Source organism: Cryptococcus neoformans, chromosome 10, assembly GCF_000149385.1.
Source record: "Cryptococcus neoformans var. neoformans B-3501A chromosome 10, whole genome shotgun sequence".
Lineage (NCBI taxonomy): Eukaryota > Fungi > Basidiomycota > Tremellomycetes > Tremellales > Cryptococcaceae > Cryptococcus > Cryptococcus deneoformans.
In genome coordinates, this window is record NC_009186.1 from 18,097 (window position 1) to 33,932 (window position 15,836).

Sequence of the window (15,836 nt, forward strand, 5' to 3'; positions counted from 1 at the left end):
AAACGACGAGCAATCAAATCACTGAATCATCTCTGACTTGCGAGTTTCATTATTCTTCTCTGTTCTCTGTTCCTCATACCCATCCCTTGTTGCAGGCAAATCACACGATGTCCCACGAACTCTCACCTCTCTTCGACCTCGAAAATACTCCCGCCTCGCCAATCTCCCCTTCTCTCGCATCATCTCCTCCCTCTTTACCCTCCAGCAAACTCAAGCGCCTCTCTTTAGTCGCGAAACCGAGAACGTCGTCTCTTGATATTGAGAGGGAAATACCGGTATCCGCAGCTTATGTGCGAAGTTTGACACCAACAACGATACCCTCTACACCAACTAACAATCCTCGTCGAATCCGACATTCTGTCATCGGAAACCCAGCTGGAATTACATATTCGCCTTCGCCAGCCGGAACAGCAGGAAGACCAAGTGCAAGTTCCATGGGTTTGAAAAATGGGGAAAGCGTTCATAGTTCAAGGGGAGCCTATATCCAAAGTCCCTACGGGAGCTCGATCAACGTTAGACACGAGGGGGTCGAAGCTGACCGTCAAAGGGTCAGTGAAAGTGAGGAGTCACAAACGCTTGACCCTCAAACATTCATGAATAGGTGTGTTCCCCAGCACATTAGATTGACGGTTCCTTCATGCTGATTTCCGGTCTTTTAATAGACATGCCGATCTCTTACGACTTATTGCGCAGAAAGAACGTCGGGTGCACGAGCTGAGAGACGGTAAGTGTTTTAGTCGTTGTATGTCACGCTATATGATGGAGGTGGCGGCGGTGAGAAACTCGAAAGAAAAGGCGGCAGATACTTTGCGGGATTGTCTCGCCGATGTACTAGAACGACGCAGCAGTTGAGCGTGACGATGTGGTATTCGAGAGCTCTGCTGATCCTATTTTAAACAGAACTTCAACAACAAGAATCGTCCCTCGAATCACTCAAAGCCCAATGGTCCTCCCTTGTTTCACTTGCTGCACCATCCTCTGCCGCTCGACCTCGACCTGCAACCCCTATATCACCCTCCCGCCTGCGCCATCCTCGGACGCGCGGTAGTCTAGCCTCGACCTCAACATCCTTCTCCACCTCTGAATCAGTCACCCCATCTTCCTCTTCTCTCGCTACTATTGGCGGGTCTTCCACAAATTTGCACCGTCATTCTTCCTCCTCATCACGCATGCTCACCCAACCCAATCCCAGCGACAATGTCAACGGTGGAGGAGGGTTAGAAAAAGCCTTATCAGGTATAATAACCCATACAGAAGAATATCTCGGCCCCGAAGTCGTGCAAGGGGGAATCAAGTTTCTGGGTAACTTGTGGAAAACGGTGGGAGCTGCTGCTGGGGGAACTGTTCCCGTGCCGCCAATCGCAGAAGGGGAGGGAGATACACGAGGGAGAGAAGAGAAGTGTTTGATGAATGAAGCTGAGGAACAGGATGAAACGAAAGATCATTGCAAGTCCGACGGGTCCAAGTTTTGATTTGTGAGTGTTTGTGATCTGGTCCCTCGTTATGCAGTTCATCTATCCGGCTGTCTGTCTATCATGATTATTATTTGCCAGTCCGGGGCGGGAGCAGAATGCGATAAGGTAACTCTACCGCACGCAAAAATGTAATCTCGTGCTGTGCTGGAGACCGCCTGGTCCCAGGGCTTTGCCTTGTTGCCTATCCTTATCATTGTGTCTTGTGTTTTGAAGAATTGCCTTAGCTAATCCAATTTAGATCCGGCTTGCAAAATATGATAGCGGTTGCACCCTGGAAATCGCCAAAATTTCCCCGTCAAAATCAGGATCAGAACTATAGCCAGGGCCAGACGCAGACTCCAAATCTAAGCGCTTCATCCTTTCCATCCCCTCGACCGCACAGCACTCCTTGTCCATCTTCATCACCTTTGTCATCACCAAGCCAGAACGAAACCAAGCGTCGTGATTAATAGTGCAGAAGTCCAGGACAGGGAACTGAGAATGGACGATGAAGAACGTGAAAGTCTGCACTCTGGAGGTGGAACGGAAGAGCGATGGTTGGGTTATCATAATAAGGGGCTAGGAGCAGCAGGGCAAGGACGTCGGGATGATGGCTGAAGGAAAGAGGAAGTTGTTTTGAAGGTTAGGAAGAGTGATATCATTGTAAAGGGCATATTCTATTCTGTTGTATAAACGAATCACTGCGCATATCATCTTGCAATAAAGTGTGCAATCATCATTGTGAAAGGGCATTGTGTTTGAAATTCCGATGCTTGGAAATGCTCTGTGGAGATATGACGGCGAATTCCCTCATCCCTTCGCGTCATTGAAAGGGCACATAGAAAGGTACTTTCAAATCGTTCTATACAGTAAACGAAGCTCTAAAACGGGAGTGGACTGATTTTTCCCGTCAAGTACGTCAGGCGTGCGCATACGCATTTTTCTGTTTTCATTCTGCAGCTTCCGATTTTCCACTCCTTGCCTTCCTTATCTCCTTCACGTCTTTCGCTCATCTCTTGGGATCATCTCAAATGGAGCAGTTGGAAATGTCAAGCATGATCAGGATTACGTGATTTTATCAGTCACTCTACAAATCGGCATTTCCTTATCTTATCCTAATCGGCCGATCCCGAAATGCCGAGCTGTACGATCGGCATAACGGTTTCGTATAAAGAGTCGTGACCATATATGTAAATACACTTTACCAACCCAAGCTATTCTATAGGGAATGAAGCATGTATATAGAAATGTAAGAGAGTTTCTATCTCCGGAACTTTCCAATGAATATTTAGGTTCGGTTTAAATAATCCATCTTTAATGGATGTGTCCTATGAGCCACAGCGATGGTGCTGTTTTCAAGCGAAAGTCATCTATTTGCGCCATCAAAAGCGTGGTCCAATCCTTTACCCCAGGCAAAGGTAAGTCTGCTGAACTAAATCCTGAATACATTCATATCCATATTGTCTAACCTATATACAGTTCATCATTTCGTTATTTATATCACAGAAAAATCACAATGGGTCGAAACACTCGGGCCACTCTCTTGGCACATCTATGAAAGGTTCGATCTCACGTTTCGTTCTCTTCTTGCACTTGAGCTCCTTATTCTCGCTCCACACGCCCTCTTTTCTCTGGCCTCGCTTTCCTTCACTCATTACGCTCTTCGTTCAAGCGGCCCCATACAGCTTCTCCCGCATCGATCTCCTCTGGCGTCTTCCTTCTTGCAAAAACATGAAAATGTGAAAACCCGGGTATACTTTGGAGTCTCTACAGTTATTTTGTTAGCTTAGAAAAAAAAGATTAGAGGGAAGACCAAGGTGAAAAGGGGTATGGTGAGAGTGATGGGGTGACGGGTATGGTGAGAGTGATGGGGTGACATAAGGCAAGAGAAAGGATGAACAACAAAACACGAGAGACGAGAAATCATATCAGAATGAGAAAAGAAGACAACTCACAGGCGGATTAACAAACCACAAACACTCCCAACCCCTCTCATCCCACAGCCCCTTCACCATCCGCCCCACTTCATGTCCCCCTTCGCTCTCATACGTCACACCCGCCCAACGGCGGAGGGATGGACCAGCGTGGGTGAGGTCGAGGGGGTACCACCCTTCAGCCGGGGGGACGTGGGGCTCCGGGTGGGTGGAGCTGCGACCGACGGGGTTTTGGTTTGCCAATGCGGATGCGACGGAGCTGGCTGTGAAATGGGTGGGAGTGGCGGAAGGAAGCGGTGTAGGCGGTGTGGGAAGACCCTTGCTTTTACCTTTATCGTTATCATCACTGGAGGCAACACGAGGTCCAGGCAAAAACGGCAAAACACCGGTGAATCCACCCAAGCCTTCTTGTTCAATCTTACTCCATTTGATGGGATCGTAGTCTACCAAATCTGGGTGGGCTATGGGTACCTACTCGTTGGTCATCAACTTTGCTCATTCCACATCTCGTGGGGGCGCTGTGACAGCGGGTAGGTAGTGGGCGAGGGAAGACAAGAAGGTGGAGAAAGACTCTTCTCGACTCACTCTTGACCAAACACAGTAATGCCTCACCCCATACGGGACACAATACGGCCAATCATTCGGTAGTACTGCATACTTCGATTCATCAAGTCCAGAGGCAGGGTCGTAGCGGAGGTACTCTGGCTCATGCCCTTCTTCTACTTCTTCTTCTTCTTCCTTTGGTTTGCGATCGGATTTGGATTTAGATTTATTCTTCTTCAGCTTGGCTTCCAAAAGGTTCAATGACGAGAGGGAGACAAAACCGACTGAAGTGGGCGTCCCTGCACCAGAAGTTGTTCCCGAGTTTGGTACGCTCCCGCTTCCTGGGGTCGATGCTCCCGTTCCGGGCGTCGAGGAGGTTGAATGGTCAACGTGAGGCCGGTCCAAGCTCGTCGAAAAATCATACGTTCCCTTCATCTCCTCCTCGCCCGCCGCTTGACTGCCCCCGGCAGCAGCAGCAGCAGCAGAATCCGAGTTGACAGGGGTGTATGGAAACGGAAGTCGTGTTTGAGTGAGATATTTCTCTATCCGGGCTTCTATCAGCTGGCTGTTTTAGCACATGGCTTTTCTCTGTCTCTCTCTTGTTCGTCGTTCCAAACCAAAGGCGAGATGGGAAGTGAAACTAAGGGAAAGTGAATGGCAAGAGAGAGAAATGAGGGGAGCTAGACCGCGATCGATCCTAGTCCTACTTGGAAGAGGCAGAGACAGTGACAGTGAACATACCGGTTGAACCAAAGTTTGCCTTCATACTCTTACTCCACACGTCATACTTGTATTGCATCTCTTTATTCCGCATGAGCTGTTCTAACGTGCCCGTCTCTATTTGTGGTGTGGTAGTTAGTGCACCGAGAGGATGGATTGGCAGCAGATTCGTACTCACTAACGATTTCCTTGAGCTCACCCCACTCAAACATCCTGGGATAAGCATCGAGCTCTTCGTTGGTAGGCAGACCGGTAATCTCCCTGGGCGGCGGGTGGATGGGTGGGCCGGGGTAGCGGGTGTCGTTGCTGTATATCACCTGTGACATTTCGTTGCTGTATACCACTTGCGACATTGTGCGTTGTTATAGTGAAGGGGGGAGGAGGAGGGGTTATATAGCTCCGCGAATTGGTTCCTGCGATAGAAGATTCAATCGAGATAGAAGCCTGGGATAGAAGCCTACCCGTCCTTTGACTTCTCACGAAAGGAACAAATCTCATGACGCATCCAGCACCCGTCGGACAGCCCCGGCCACGTTGCGCCCACGTGGAAAGAGTGGAGGCATCCGATACCGGCCGCGGCACTCGCGATTCTGTCGGCGTTAACTGCCTGCGTGGTTGTCAAAGATCACTAACTCCGATGGCAATGGTGCCACACTCCAGGCCTTACCGCGCCGAGCCATCGGCGTTTCCGTGTTTTTGGCGTATTGGGCCGCCCTCGCCGTGGATGTGGCGGAAAGTGTGCGGTGCGTGGATCAAGTGAATCTTCTCTCTCACGCTCTCCTCTCTTCTTCACACATCAAGCTACGTGAGTAAATCTAATTCATATCTTGCCTTTGCATTCTCAACTCACACCAACCACTGTAGATCCTCCAAAATGGTACGTCAAATTGCTCCGCAGTCCACCCTTCTTTCGTCCCATCCCACTTCGCGAGAACATCAGTGGAAGAACGAGAATGAGAAAGTTTTGCAGCGCGAGTGAACAAGGGCGTGGAGCGTCAAGTCGGGCGAGAAAGGGAGCGACAAAATGCTGGAAGGGATCAGGATACGATCAGATGGGATGGGACTGGGACTGGGACAAGGAACTTTGGAATGGAGAACAACCGACTGACTCTCAATTAGGCCGAGAAGACTGCCGCTGTCAACCCGATGAAGGAGCTCCGAATCGAGAAGCTCGTCATCAGTATGTCCTCTTCTTTTTATCTATCCTTCGCGACTTGACTGACCCCCGCCTTCCCTTTCCCTCTTACTTCTCCCCTTATCCACAATGCATCCTCATGCCCCCAAAAGACATCTCCGTCGGTGAATCTGGTGACCGACTTACCCGTGCCGCCAAGGTCCTTGAGCAACTCACCGGTCAAACTCCCGTCACCTCCAAGGCTCGATACACCATCCGATCTTTCCAGATCCGAAGGAACGAAAAGATTGCCGCCCACGTTACTATCCGAGGTCCCAAGGCGGAGGAGGTTTTGGAGCGAGCTTTGAAGGTTAAGGAGTACGAGTTGAGGAGGAGGTTAGTGAAAATATTCATCTATCCATCCCATCCTTCCCATTGCCTCTCCCTGTTTTATCCCTGCTGAGAGCTTGGTGCTAACCCATTCTCTAGGAACTTCTCCCAGACCGGTAACTTCGGTTTCGGTATCGAGGAGCACATTGACCTTGGTATCAAGTACGACCCCGGAATTGGTATCTTCGGTATGGACTTCTACGTCGTCATGGGCCGACCTGGTATGCGAGTTGCTACCAGGAAGCACGCTGTCGGCAAGGTCGGTGCTTCTCACAGGGTCAGGCCTGAGCAGTAAGTTCAAATCTTTCCCTTCTTCAAGCCTTGCGGGGTTACTCTGGAAACGGGAATTGTGACTGATGGAGATGATAGGACTGTTGCCTGGTTCAAGCAGCGATTCGACGGTATCGTCTCTCGTTAAGCGGTCTAGCCCATTCTTAGGCAAGGGGATGTATTGCATTTTATGACCTTTCGACTTTTCCCTTTCTGTGGTGAACTCTTGATTCTGGAGTCTTTGATTTCTGGCTGGTTCTATTCTCTTCATTTCTTCTCATTTTCTTCCTTCGTTCTGAGAGCTTTCATCCTTGGACTTTCAACTCTTGATGTTGCTTACTCTTTATGCTAACGGCAGGTAGATCTATCTCAACATCCCTACCATCCAACTTTTAATTTCCCTTACGTTTCCTTGGGGCGTTGAACCGAACGGTGTTTATTATCTCGTCGCTAGATGTTCTCAAGGAGTTTCTTTCGCCCCCTCTCATCTCCCCTTTGTCTCTTACCTTTACCCTTTATCATTGCTCTTTTGTGTTCATCCTTCCATCTTCGGTCTTGCTCCTTGTCTCAACCTTGCGAACCCTGCGGCTTTGCCTCAACTCTTGGTATAGCTTTTGACAGTCCCAAGGCGTACCATGCTGTACATAAGATATAAGGCACACGGCGCAAGGCCAAGAGAGGAAAAGATGCTCGAAGAGAGGGGGCGACAAGCAGGATAGAAGACATGACAGTAAGAAAAGGACAAGCAGCATAGCGTGGAACACCAACGAAACGACATGCTTCATCAAGTCTTTACATGATTAAACCTCAAAATTACCCCTTCTCGTTTCCCAACGACAGCGGAGAGGAATTCTGTTTGTAATGAATGTTCAATTTCATAGAAGTTTTGTAGGCTTGGAGAGCCATTTTTAATAAAACATCTCGTGTTTCCGTGCTAAGTAAAGTCAGAAAAGTAGATGGGTAGATGACTTATTTGAAGTCAAACCCCATCAACCCCTCTAACGGCATACCATACCCAACGGACATCCCACCGTTCAACCCGACGCCTTCGACACTTTCTCCCGCGCCCCATGTACCGGCTTCGACTCCATCTCGTGTTCGTCCTGACGTATGTGAATGGATTTCTCCGCTCAGTATCGTCCCTTCTTGACGGGCATCTTTGTAAGACGTGCTGTCACCCCATATTCTCGAACCTCTGCTCGTCCCATGAAAGGATCTACGTTCGTCTCCATCTTTATCCTTCCTAACTGTAGCGCTGCCCCATCCTGCCCAAGGCTCAAAGTCCTGATCCATCTCCATCGGCTGATTAAACAATGTCGGACTATCATTCCCATTCCCATTCGTCAAGCCTTTCCCCGTGCCTGTCCCTCGCATACCGAAAACTTGAAGTTGCGATTGCGGCTGCGGTTGAGAGAGGTCGAAAGGAGGAGGGGAAGGAGCCGGACTACCATTTCGTGAATCCGCAGCAATCAGAGTCCATAAACTGGGTTTCCTAATCTTGCTCGGGATATACATCGAAGACATCGTACCTGGTGGAGCATGCGCATGCGCTTGGGATTGTGGCTGAGGCTGAGATGATAACGGAGACGGAGAATGTAGAGTGGAAGGTGTGTGGATAGGATTAGGGTTGTATCGTTGGCGGTTCTGATGTCCATTCATATTCGTATTGGTACCAGTATTCGGTACAAAGGGGGGAGTGGTAGTTATAGAAAGCGAAGGTCGGCCATGAGACGGTACTTGCGGCAAGTCGACGTCAGTAGGTCCCCCACTTTTCCCACCATTGTCGCCCCTCCGCCTTTCATGTCCCCCGTTCTCACCTTTACTACCCACAATACCAAACTGCCGTATCGGACTCACAGCCCGACTAAATGGATCGCCAGCAACCCCAAGCGCCATAGGGAACGTTCCTGCAGGCGTGCGTGGATACATCGGACTGAGCTTTGGCTCTCCATTTCCCCCTACATCTCCGAGAGGGCCGAGTGATGGGTCAGAAAGAGAGACTCTTCGGCCGTCTACCCAGCGCGGCCCGGTCAACGCGGCACTCAATGCTTGTGTGAGTAAAGACGTCGATGACGACGACGAATCTACTGTTGAAATAGAGTTGAGCCGCGGACCGGGAGGATAGGATGGGATCCCGTTCTCCGTACAGGCAGGACGATGCATGTTGGGTAGCTGGGAATTGTTGCGTTGGAACGGTTGAAGGAGGTTGGATTTAAACTGAGATTGCGGTTGAGAATGGGTTGGCGGTAAGTTGGCATCAGAAGTATCAGGGCCGACGTTCGTGGTATATTTAGAAGGACGACGTTTATACGGGCCCCTGTACTGATCTTAGCATACGACCATTTCATCGAAAATTATTAAATGCACCGTTTAATACCCGTCTTTCTTGGCTTCCGTGTGGAGTCGACACAATCTGGTAAGCCATATTTAGCGCATCTCTCACATGGCCTGCGTCGCTTGGTCAGCAGAGCGCGTACAAAGGGCTTGAACGTTAAAACATACCTAGTATTCGAACACTTTTTGCAGGCCTTCTGACAATGAGTACAGGCCACTCTCACTTGCGCCCTCTTCTTCTTCCTTTGCGTTCCGTTATCTACAGTCTCTTTCCTCAACCCCTCATACCTTTCTGAATCCTTCATACACCTCATATCCCCGTCTAACCCAAGAGAAGAAGCGCTCGACAAAGTCATATCTTTGGGATGAAGGTGGAAAGGGGAGTCCGTCATAGTAGTTGTTAATGTTGGCATCATAAATGTACTTTGACCGAGGAATGAAGAAGAGGCTTGTGGTGGTTGAGGATGAAAAGCATCGAGTTGAGGCGACGCCGACTTGGAGAGCTGAAGCCATGGTTGAGAGGCTTGTGATGATGCGTTGGTATCGGAAACGGGATTCTAAAGAGAAGTCAGCATTCTTTTATCGATTGACTCTTAGAAGAGCGCGGTCGGGCGTACTTGTTGTGGAAACAGAGGAGACAAACTCTCACTTAATCCGCCAGGAAACTCGAAGATCTCTTGCGCCGAATAAGGCTATCTCAAAGTCATCAGTCGCCGTTTAATGTCAATATCAGTAGTGTAGATGCACTCACAGCATCCCATGTAGCGACCATGTTACCAAAGTTGCCCATACTTTGCGTCCCCAGCAAAGGAGAGGCCGGCATCGAGACTGTCCCCCGCTGGAATGTACCGTGCGGTGGGCCTTTGGACAAGGATAGGCGATTGGGATTGAGCCCCGATGAGTAGCGGGGAAAGAAAGTTTGTTGTTTGGCCTGCATTTTTCTGTTGATAATAATAAGACGGCTAAAAGCTGCGATACTTGCTGCCGGCGGTTAATTCTATTTCGATCGGTCTTGGCCAGGCCACGATCAACAACCTAGGGGACAGATTGCTGGCCCACTGAGTATATCTGACTTACGTTGGTAAGCTTTTCCGAGAAATATAATGGGACCGTAAGAGGAATGGTATCGAGTATTGCGAGGGGCGGAAAATGAACTGATTTGATCGAGAACCCTTAGATATTTGCTAACAACTCCGCCCTTTCAGAATGTTACCATTCCTGTCTTACTCAATGACTCTATACGCCAATGTCTGAGTCGGCCTGATTCCATATCCTTTCTTCGAGACGTCTCCTTGAAGGCCAGACGAGAAAGGAAGTGAAGGGTGTTGACTTGATACGTGTGTGCGGTTCGGGGACGTTTGGACAAACCTAGGCATCTTAAACATCTGTAATTTGGTCAGGTGTAGATGATGGAGATGCACACAGGAAAATGGCTGTTATTATAAAATACTGAAAAAGATGCGAAAGAAAAGAGATGACGAGCTTTACAACCGAGAGTGATATTGACATTTGGCCCGAACGAAGTCTAAAAACGGCTGCTGTTCCAAGGCGGTCATGGCCGAATGCTAGCCCTCCTTTAATTAAATTATTAGCGGCAAGAATGAATTCGTTGGAGAAGACAACGAATAATAATGATAATAATAATGTACTCCTACAAATTGTGATCATGAAATGTGACAAATCGCCCAATGCCTCTCGAGGGCAATTCTTAAGGGTACAGTATGGCATTGATGTCTCAACGCAAGCTCAAATATCAAAACAGTGCCTTCTCTTCACAACGCAAACGAAGAGCTCATTGTGAGCAGCAGTCACTGCACGTCAATTGCGAATATCGGTCGTGTTCTGCTTGCGCCTATGCCTTTAGCTTTCTTCTATTCCGCTCTTCCAACCTCATACCATCATAGTACTCTTCATGATCATCGCGCATCTGCGCTTGGCCTTACTCCATTTTTATGACCTTCTTCCTTGTGCATAAGTGCTGGGCCGCGGGACGTCTTTCAGCTGAGTCCTCGAAGATGGGGCGACAGTTGCGAACGCTCGAAGCTTTCTCCGTGTGTCAACCTTTGTATACCCTTAGTCCGTATTGACCTGATCAAAGCATGACTGTAGCGTACTTGCTACCCTGGATGTACCACTCATGATCCAATCCTTCCATTCGCAGATCCTTTCATTCCCACAATGACAAAGCCTCAAACTCGTTCGTTGTGTTCACCCTTCACTATTCTACTTCTACCTACAATCTGAGCGTCCTTCTTTTACGAACACCTTCCTTTGACATTCGCTTTTACCGCTTTCATATTCATATCCCTTCTCCATATCAGACCCTTTAGAGAACGGCTCGAATTCTGGCGCTTCATAAATTACTTCAACTGGGCAGCCTTCGTTCAACCCCTCTTTCTTTCAGTTCGGCCGAATCCCTAAAATTGTTTTATCCGCTTCCTAATCGTGTGTTTATCCTTTCACCCTTGGCCTAAGATAGTTCTCGTCATTTCTTGACGACAGTTGGACAATGGGTAAAGGAGAATATGGAGATAGGTGAAGGGAATGAAGTGAATATATATATGAGGGCGGTTAGCGAGGGCCGAAGGTCTTTTTACTTACCATGATCCTATTCGGAATCAATTTAATTCAACCTGATCGTATTTCATTGGGATACTCGCAAACGAAGACGTTATTAATCATGCCTGGCACCAAGTTTGAACCCGGAAAGTGGCAGAGGGGAGGCGTCGCTCTTGATCGAACATCCACATCATCCACATCCCAAGCCTTCACATCTCAGGCCAGCGAGACACAAACACAGCAGGGTTCCCAGAAGGTCACAGACAGTTCATCTTCGTACGGCGACCCTAGAGCAACTTCCTTAAATCTGAGCTCAACTGGGAGATCTTCTACGTACAGAAAGTGGATAACGGAAGGAAATGAAGGGTCGTAACTGAAAGGATATCACGAAACATGTGCGAAAGAGGATAAAGGTAGTTGGGAAGACGAGGCGTCAGGGAAGGGAAAGTTTGTAGCGGAAGTCGAGTGTCGTACTACTAAGTTCGATTGTTATGCTAAACCGGTGCTACTCTTTGAAATGATAAGAAAAGGACAGACCCACCTCATACAGATATACGACAGCGTATGTGCCTACTGTCGTACCGTTGTGGTTGTCCCTTTGATTTGATTAAAATCCCATTGCCGTCCTTGCGAATTTGTTGATTCGTTCTGTCTTTTGCTCTCTCTTCCTGATGTCCCAACTCCCGCTAGACTGTCCATTGAATGCTCTTTGAGCTGCTCTCACCTTTTGCACCAATCCTGTAGACTACCATTCCTTCTTTCTAACTCCGAGGGTTAAAAATTTCAAGAAAAGCGGACTTGAAACAGGAGTGTAGCTTCAGTCGCATAACGGAAGAGGTGGGTAGGAATGGGTGTAAAGTATACAAAGAATTCTTTGCAAGATCCTGAATCAGCATATTTTCCCAATGACATCAAAGAACTTTTTGATCCACAATTCACATTTCCAAACACGCAAATCTCGACGAGACAAAATTGCTGACTCGAAAGTTCTCCTTAGGCAAATGGCGAGCTTGAAGAGCCAATCAGGACGACTCTGCTGCTAAGATCACTACGACCACTGCACTTCTGAAACTATATCAAAAGCGACAAAAACCCCCTATCCCAGACTTCCAGGATCGGTGATAATACCAAGACAGAGGTAGCTCGCCAATACAAGTCGGAAACGAGATTGACGTTTCTGGCTCCCTCTTCGGTTCCGTCCTTGACCAAGGCGTAACATGCATTGCAACGGGAAGACCGATTAATGAAGATAGAGGGAATAAGGGACAAGGCAGGTTATGTCCAATTGTCACATGATGTAGATTTATCGCACTAAACGTGATGTACCGGTGGTCAGCCACAATGGCTTCTTTAATCTACAGAAGGCTTCGATATCATGATGCGCACATATCTTGACTCGGATTTGCTATTTTATGACGTCGGATATCTTGTTCTCTGTCTTCCTGACTGTCCTCTTAATAGCCCATTTCTCTGTGATATAAGGCACGCGCACTTATGTCTGACTGTTGTAATTTCTAAGCAATTCCTCTAGGATATTAGTGAGTGCACCTTCTCAAGATTTATCAAGAAAGAAAAGTCGAGCACTTTAATGCTGGCCGGTCAGGAGATGTTCTCAATGAAAAGTGGTGCTTCTGGTGAAGCTCCAAGCGCGTACGCTGTACGCCTCTCCTCTTTCGCTCGATATGCAAAGTATCATAAGTTGTTTCTGTAAACAAAAAAAAATGAAGAAACGCTACCTGCTCCTCATCCACAAGTGCAGTACCCGTTTCGTCACAGTATCCTACACACATCTCCCTTTCCTTGTTATCTCCTACATCTTTTCTTCCAGTCCTCATCCTTCCTCTCTAACCCAACATCCATCCCTCTTCCTTACCCCAATCAAACATTAGGTGACCGTCTGTCGAGTCGTGCCGAAAGTAGCTGAAGAAAGAGTAAAAGTATGGCTGATAGGGAGGTAATTGGATGGGAGGGAGGATTAGACACGTTGATTATCTAATAGTTCCATGGCGGATACAGAGTTTCCTCGGATGACCTGTCGTAAAGACGTTAGCTCTCTGTTCGTATGCCCTCCTGACGGTGTCACTCTGCGCCAGCTATCACTCAGAACCTCACACTCCGAAGGATTGCGGTATTATTTGTGATAATCCGCCGTCCCCCTTAAGCATACTACTCCGGCCTGAAAACCTGGCTCATACATCCATCCAACCATCCATCCATCCATCCGCGCACTGGCTTTGTTCTCAGGAATGATACTCACCACCATGCCACAAGGCTTCCTTTGTCCTCCACCAAGCTCCTCAAACGCACTGTCCACGACCAAGTTCAAGAACATGTCGTAGCCTCTCAGAACACCGGAGATCTGACGACCGCCTTGGAGGTGAAGGAAGAGACGGCGGTCCATGAATTCTGCGCGCATTAGGCCGTCAGCCGTTATCCCTCTGATGGATGGCTTGACCCACTTTTAAGCTCTGGTTGGGATGCTCTGGACATTGTGACTCGTGAGTTGTTTTTTTTGTGGATGTCGAGATGGATGTTTTCGTTGGAAAACGAAGATAAGAAGAGCAGTAGGGGAATCTTCTATGGGAGTATGTATTACGTAATGACGCTTGTTGATGTGTCACTCCATTCTCTCTTTCCACGGCGGTTCCTTGTACTTTCATAATACACTTTTATTTTTGTACATATACATACCCACTGGAGATGGCTCCCAAAGACAGAACATCAGAGTTTCACTCCACACTCAATTCTATCAAGTCACGCTCAGCCCTCACCACCAACAGGGCAAAGGGCAAACAGCAAGATAGAGAGGCGAAACAGCCGTTGATATCGAATGGTCCAGGTCAGACTGGAGCGAAGAGCGAGTTCGGGAAGATGGCGGGTGGAATAGCAAAAGACATTAATGCGACGACGTTGAAGCTGCAAAAACTGGCACAATGTGAGTACGAGCGGAACTTGCATTGATCGCGACTCTAACATTCACCTCCAGTGGCTAAGCGCAAAACCCTTTTCGACGACCGTCCTGTCGAAATCTCTGAACTAACCTACATCATCCGACAAGATATTGCTTCTTTGAATTCCCAAATTGCCCAACTCCAAGCATACATCAAATCTTCCAAGGGGGGTAAGGGTGGTTCCGCCGCTTCGGGAAGTAAGGGGAAGGGCAACGGGGGGAAACAAGAGGAGGAGCATAACAGCAATGTGGTGATGCTTCTGCAGAGCAGATTGGCGAATATGGGAATGGGTTTCAAAGATGTGTTGGAATTGAGGACACAGAATATGAAGGCCAGTAAGGATAGAACAGAACAGTTTATGCATACCGCGCAGGGAAGCTCGGTGCTGGCTCCTGCTGAGAGTGAGTCACTTCTTCCCTCTTACCCTCTCTCCGCTGATCATCGTTTATTAGACTCGCTTCTGTTCAACCAGCCGGGAGATCGCAAAGGAAAATCCCGCGCCAACACGCCTACTCCCAACCCCAGCTCCTCCCTCTCTAACCTAGGTTCTAAAAGGGGAGAGAAGGAAGGACAGGACTTCCTGGCTCTGGATATTGATGGGGATAGAGGAGAGAGCGGGATTGGAATGGGAGGCGACTATCAGCAGATGCAGTTGGTCGAGCAGCAGGTGGGTTTTTTTTTCGTTTTCACTTGAGTCGTGTGAGACTCCTTCCCATGCCTGTGCCATCACCCCGCCTACGAAATCCACGCCCGATCGCTGCTTCGTCCACTCGCTTACACTCTCTCGTTTATAGGACACATACATACAATCCCGCTCCACCGCCATCGAATCCATCGAATCTACCATTGCCGAACTCGGCAACATCTTTTCCCAACTCGCAACAATGGTTGCCGAACAGCGCGAGACAGTCCAGCGGATCGACGCAGATACGACAGATATCGCCGCAAACGTCTCGGGTGCGCAGAGGGAGCTGTTAAAGTATTATGCGAGCGTGAGTAGTAATAGGTGGTTGATGTTGAAGATTTTTGGGGTTTTGATCATCTTTGTAAGTCCATTTGTTCTTTTGCTGTTGGCATTCTTTGTCCTCGGAATTCTTTGTTCTCGGAAGAGGAAGACGCTGATGGTGATTTAGTTCTTGGTGTTTATCCTTGTATCGTAATACCTCCCTGTCAATATCATTCATTTACTTTTATCATCTTTGAAGAAATCGTCTAATCGTTGTGTTTTGGCCCAGATATACCATGTATGGACTTTTCCCTCTTTTCATTTCTGATTTCTCTACCTTTTATCCTCGGGTATCGCTATCTACGTGCATGGTAATCTTGCTGGGTTTCCGGAGTCTACAGATCGTTTCTTTCTCTCGCCTCGGCATACTGAGACTAAAGAACTGATGGACTTATCTCAACGAGAAGATGTAGGTTTGTGGACGGTGGACGGGGAATACTACGGGATTAAGGGGCCATGAAGCTGCAATGAATAGTGACGCCTGAAAAAATCAACGCAACAGAAAGACAGATGATTCAGGTACACAGGGATAAATTGAACGTCAAAGGAATTATTTACGAA

General features: G+C 48.2%; 6 protein-coding genes across 6 annotated transcripts; 3 read left to right on the plus strand and 3 right to left on the minus strand.

Moving 5' to 3' along the window:
* Positions 1-107: 107 nt before the first annotated feature.
* CNBJ0050 (hypothetical protein) lies at positions 108-1,472 on the plus strand (the record flags this gene model as incomplete). The annotated part of the gene is made up of 3 exons (XM_768133.1): positions 108-601; positions 663-724; positions 901-1,472. The coding sequence occupies 3 exons, from the start codon at positions 108-110 to the stop codon at positions 1,470-1,472; spliced, it is 1,128 nt and encodes a 375-aa protein (XP_773226.1).
* Positions 1,473-3,101: 1,629 nt separating this feature from the next.
* On the minus strand, positions 3,102-5,004 carry CNBJ0060 (hypothetical protein; the record flags this gene model as incomplete). Its single annotated transcript, XM_768134.1, has 5 exons — positions 3,102-3,221; positions 3,410-3,859; positions 3,974-4,473; positions 4,673-4,768; positions 4,830-5,004. The coding sequence occupies 5 exons, from the start codon at positions 5,002-5,004 to the stop codon at positions 3,102-3,104; spliced, it is 1,341 nt and encodes a 446-aa protein (XP_773227.1).
* Positions 5,005-5,525: 521 nt separating this feature from the next.
* On the plus strand, positions 5,526-6,573 carry CNBJ0070 (60S ribosomal protein L11; the record flags this gene model as incomplete). The annotated part of the gene is made up of 5 exons (XM_768135.1): positions 5,526-5,528; positions 5,771-5,831; positions 5,939-6,161; positions 6,255-6,446; positions 6,525-6,573. 5 exons carry the CDS (start codon positions 5,526-5,528, stop codon positions 6,571-6,573), a joined length of 528 nt encoding a protein of 175 aa, XP_773228.1.
* An 821-nt stretch (positions 6,574-7,394) lies between these two features.
* CNBJ0080 (hypothetical protein) lies at positions 7,395-9,582 on the minus strand (the record flags this gene model as incomplete). The annotated part of the gene is made up of 5 exons (XM_768136.1): positions 7,395-8,752; positions 8,803-8,873; positions 8,928-9,316; positions 9,377-9,451; positions 9,511-9,582. 5 exons carry the CDS (start codon positions 9,580-9,582, stop codon positions 7,395-7,397), a joined length of 1,965 nt encoding a protein of 654 aa, XP_773229.1.
* A 3,711-nt stretch (positions 9,583-13,293) lies between these two features.
* On the minus strand, positions 13,294-13,808 carry CNBJ0090 (hypothetical protein; the record flags this gene model as incomplete). Its single annotated transcript, XM_768137.1, has 3 exons — positions 13,294-13,350; positions 13,576-13,724; positions 13,778-13,808. 3 exons carry the CDS (start codon positions 13,806-13,808, stop codon positions 13,294-13,296), a joined length of 237 nt encoding a protein of 78 aa, XP_773230.1.
* A 210-nt stretch (positions 13,809-14,018) lies between these two features.
* On the plus strand, positions 14,019-15,429 carry CNBJ0100 (hypothetical protein; the record flags this gene model as incomplete). Its single annotated transcript, XM_768138.1, has 5 exons — positions 14,019-14,253; positions 14,305-14,670; positions 14,722-14,936; positions 15,064-15,315; positions 15,403-15,429. The coding sequence occupies 5 exons, from the start codon at positions 14,019-14,021 to the stop codon at positions 15,427-15,429; spliced, it is 1,095 nt and encodes a 364-aa protein (XP_773231.1).
* Positions 15,430-15,836: the final 407 nt, after the last annotated feature.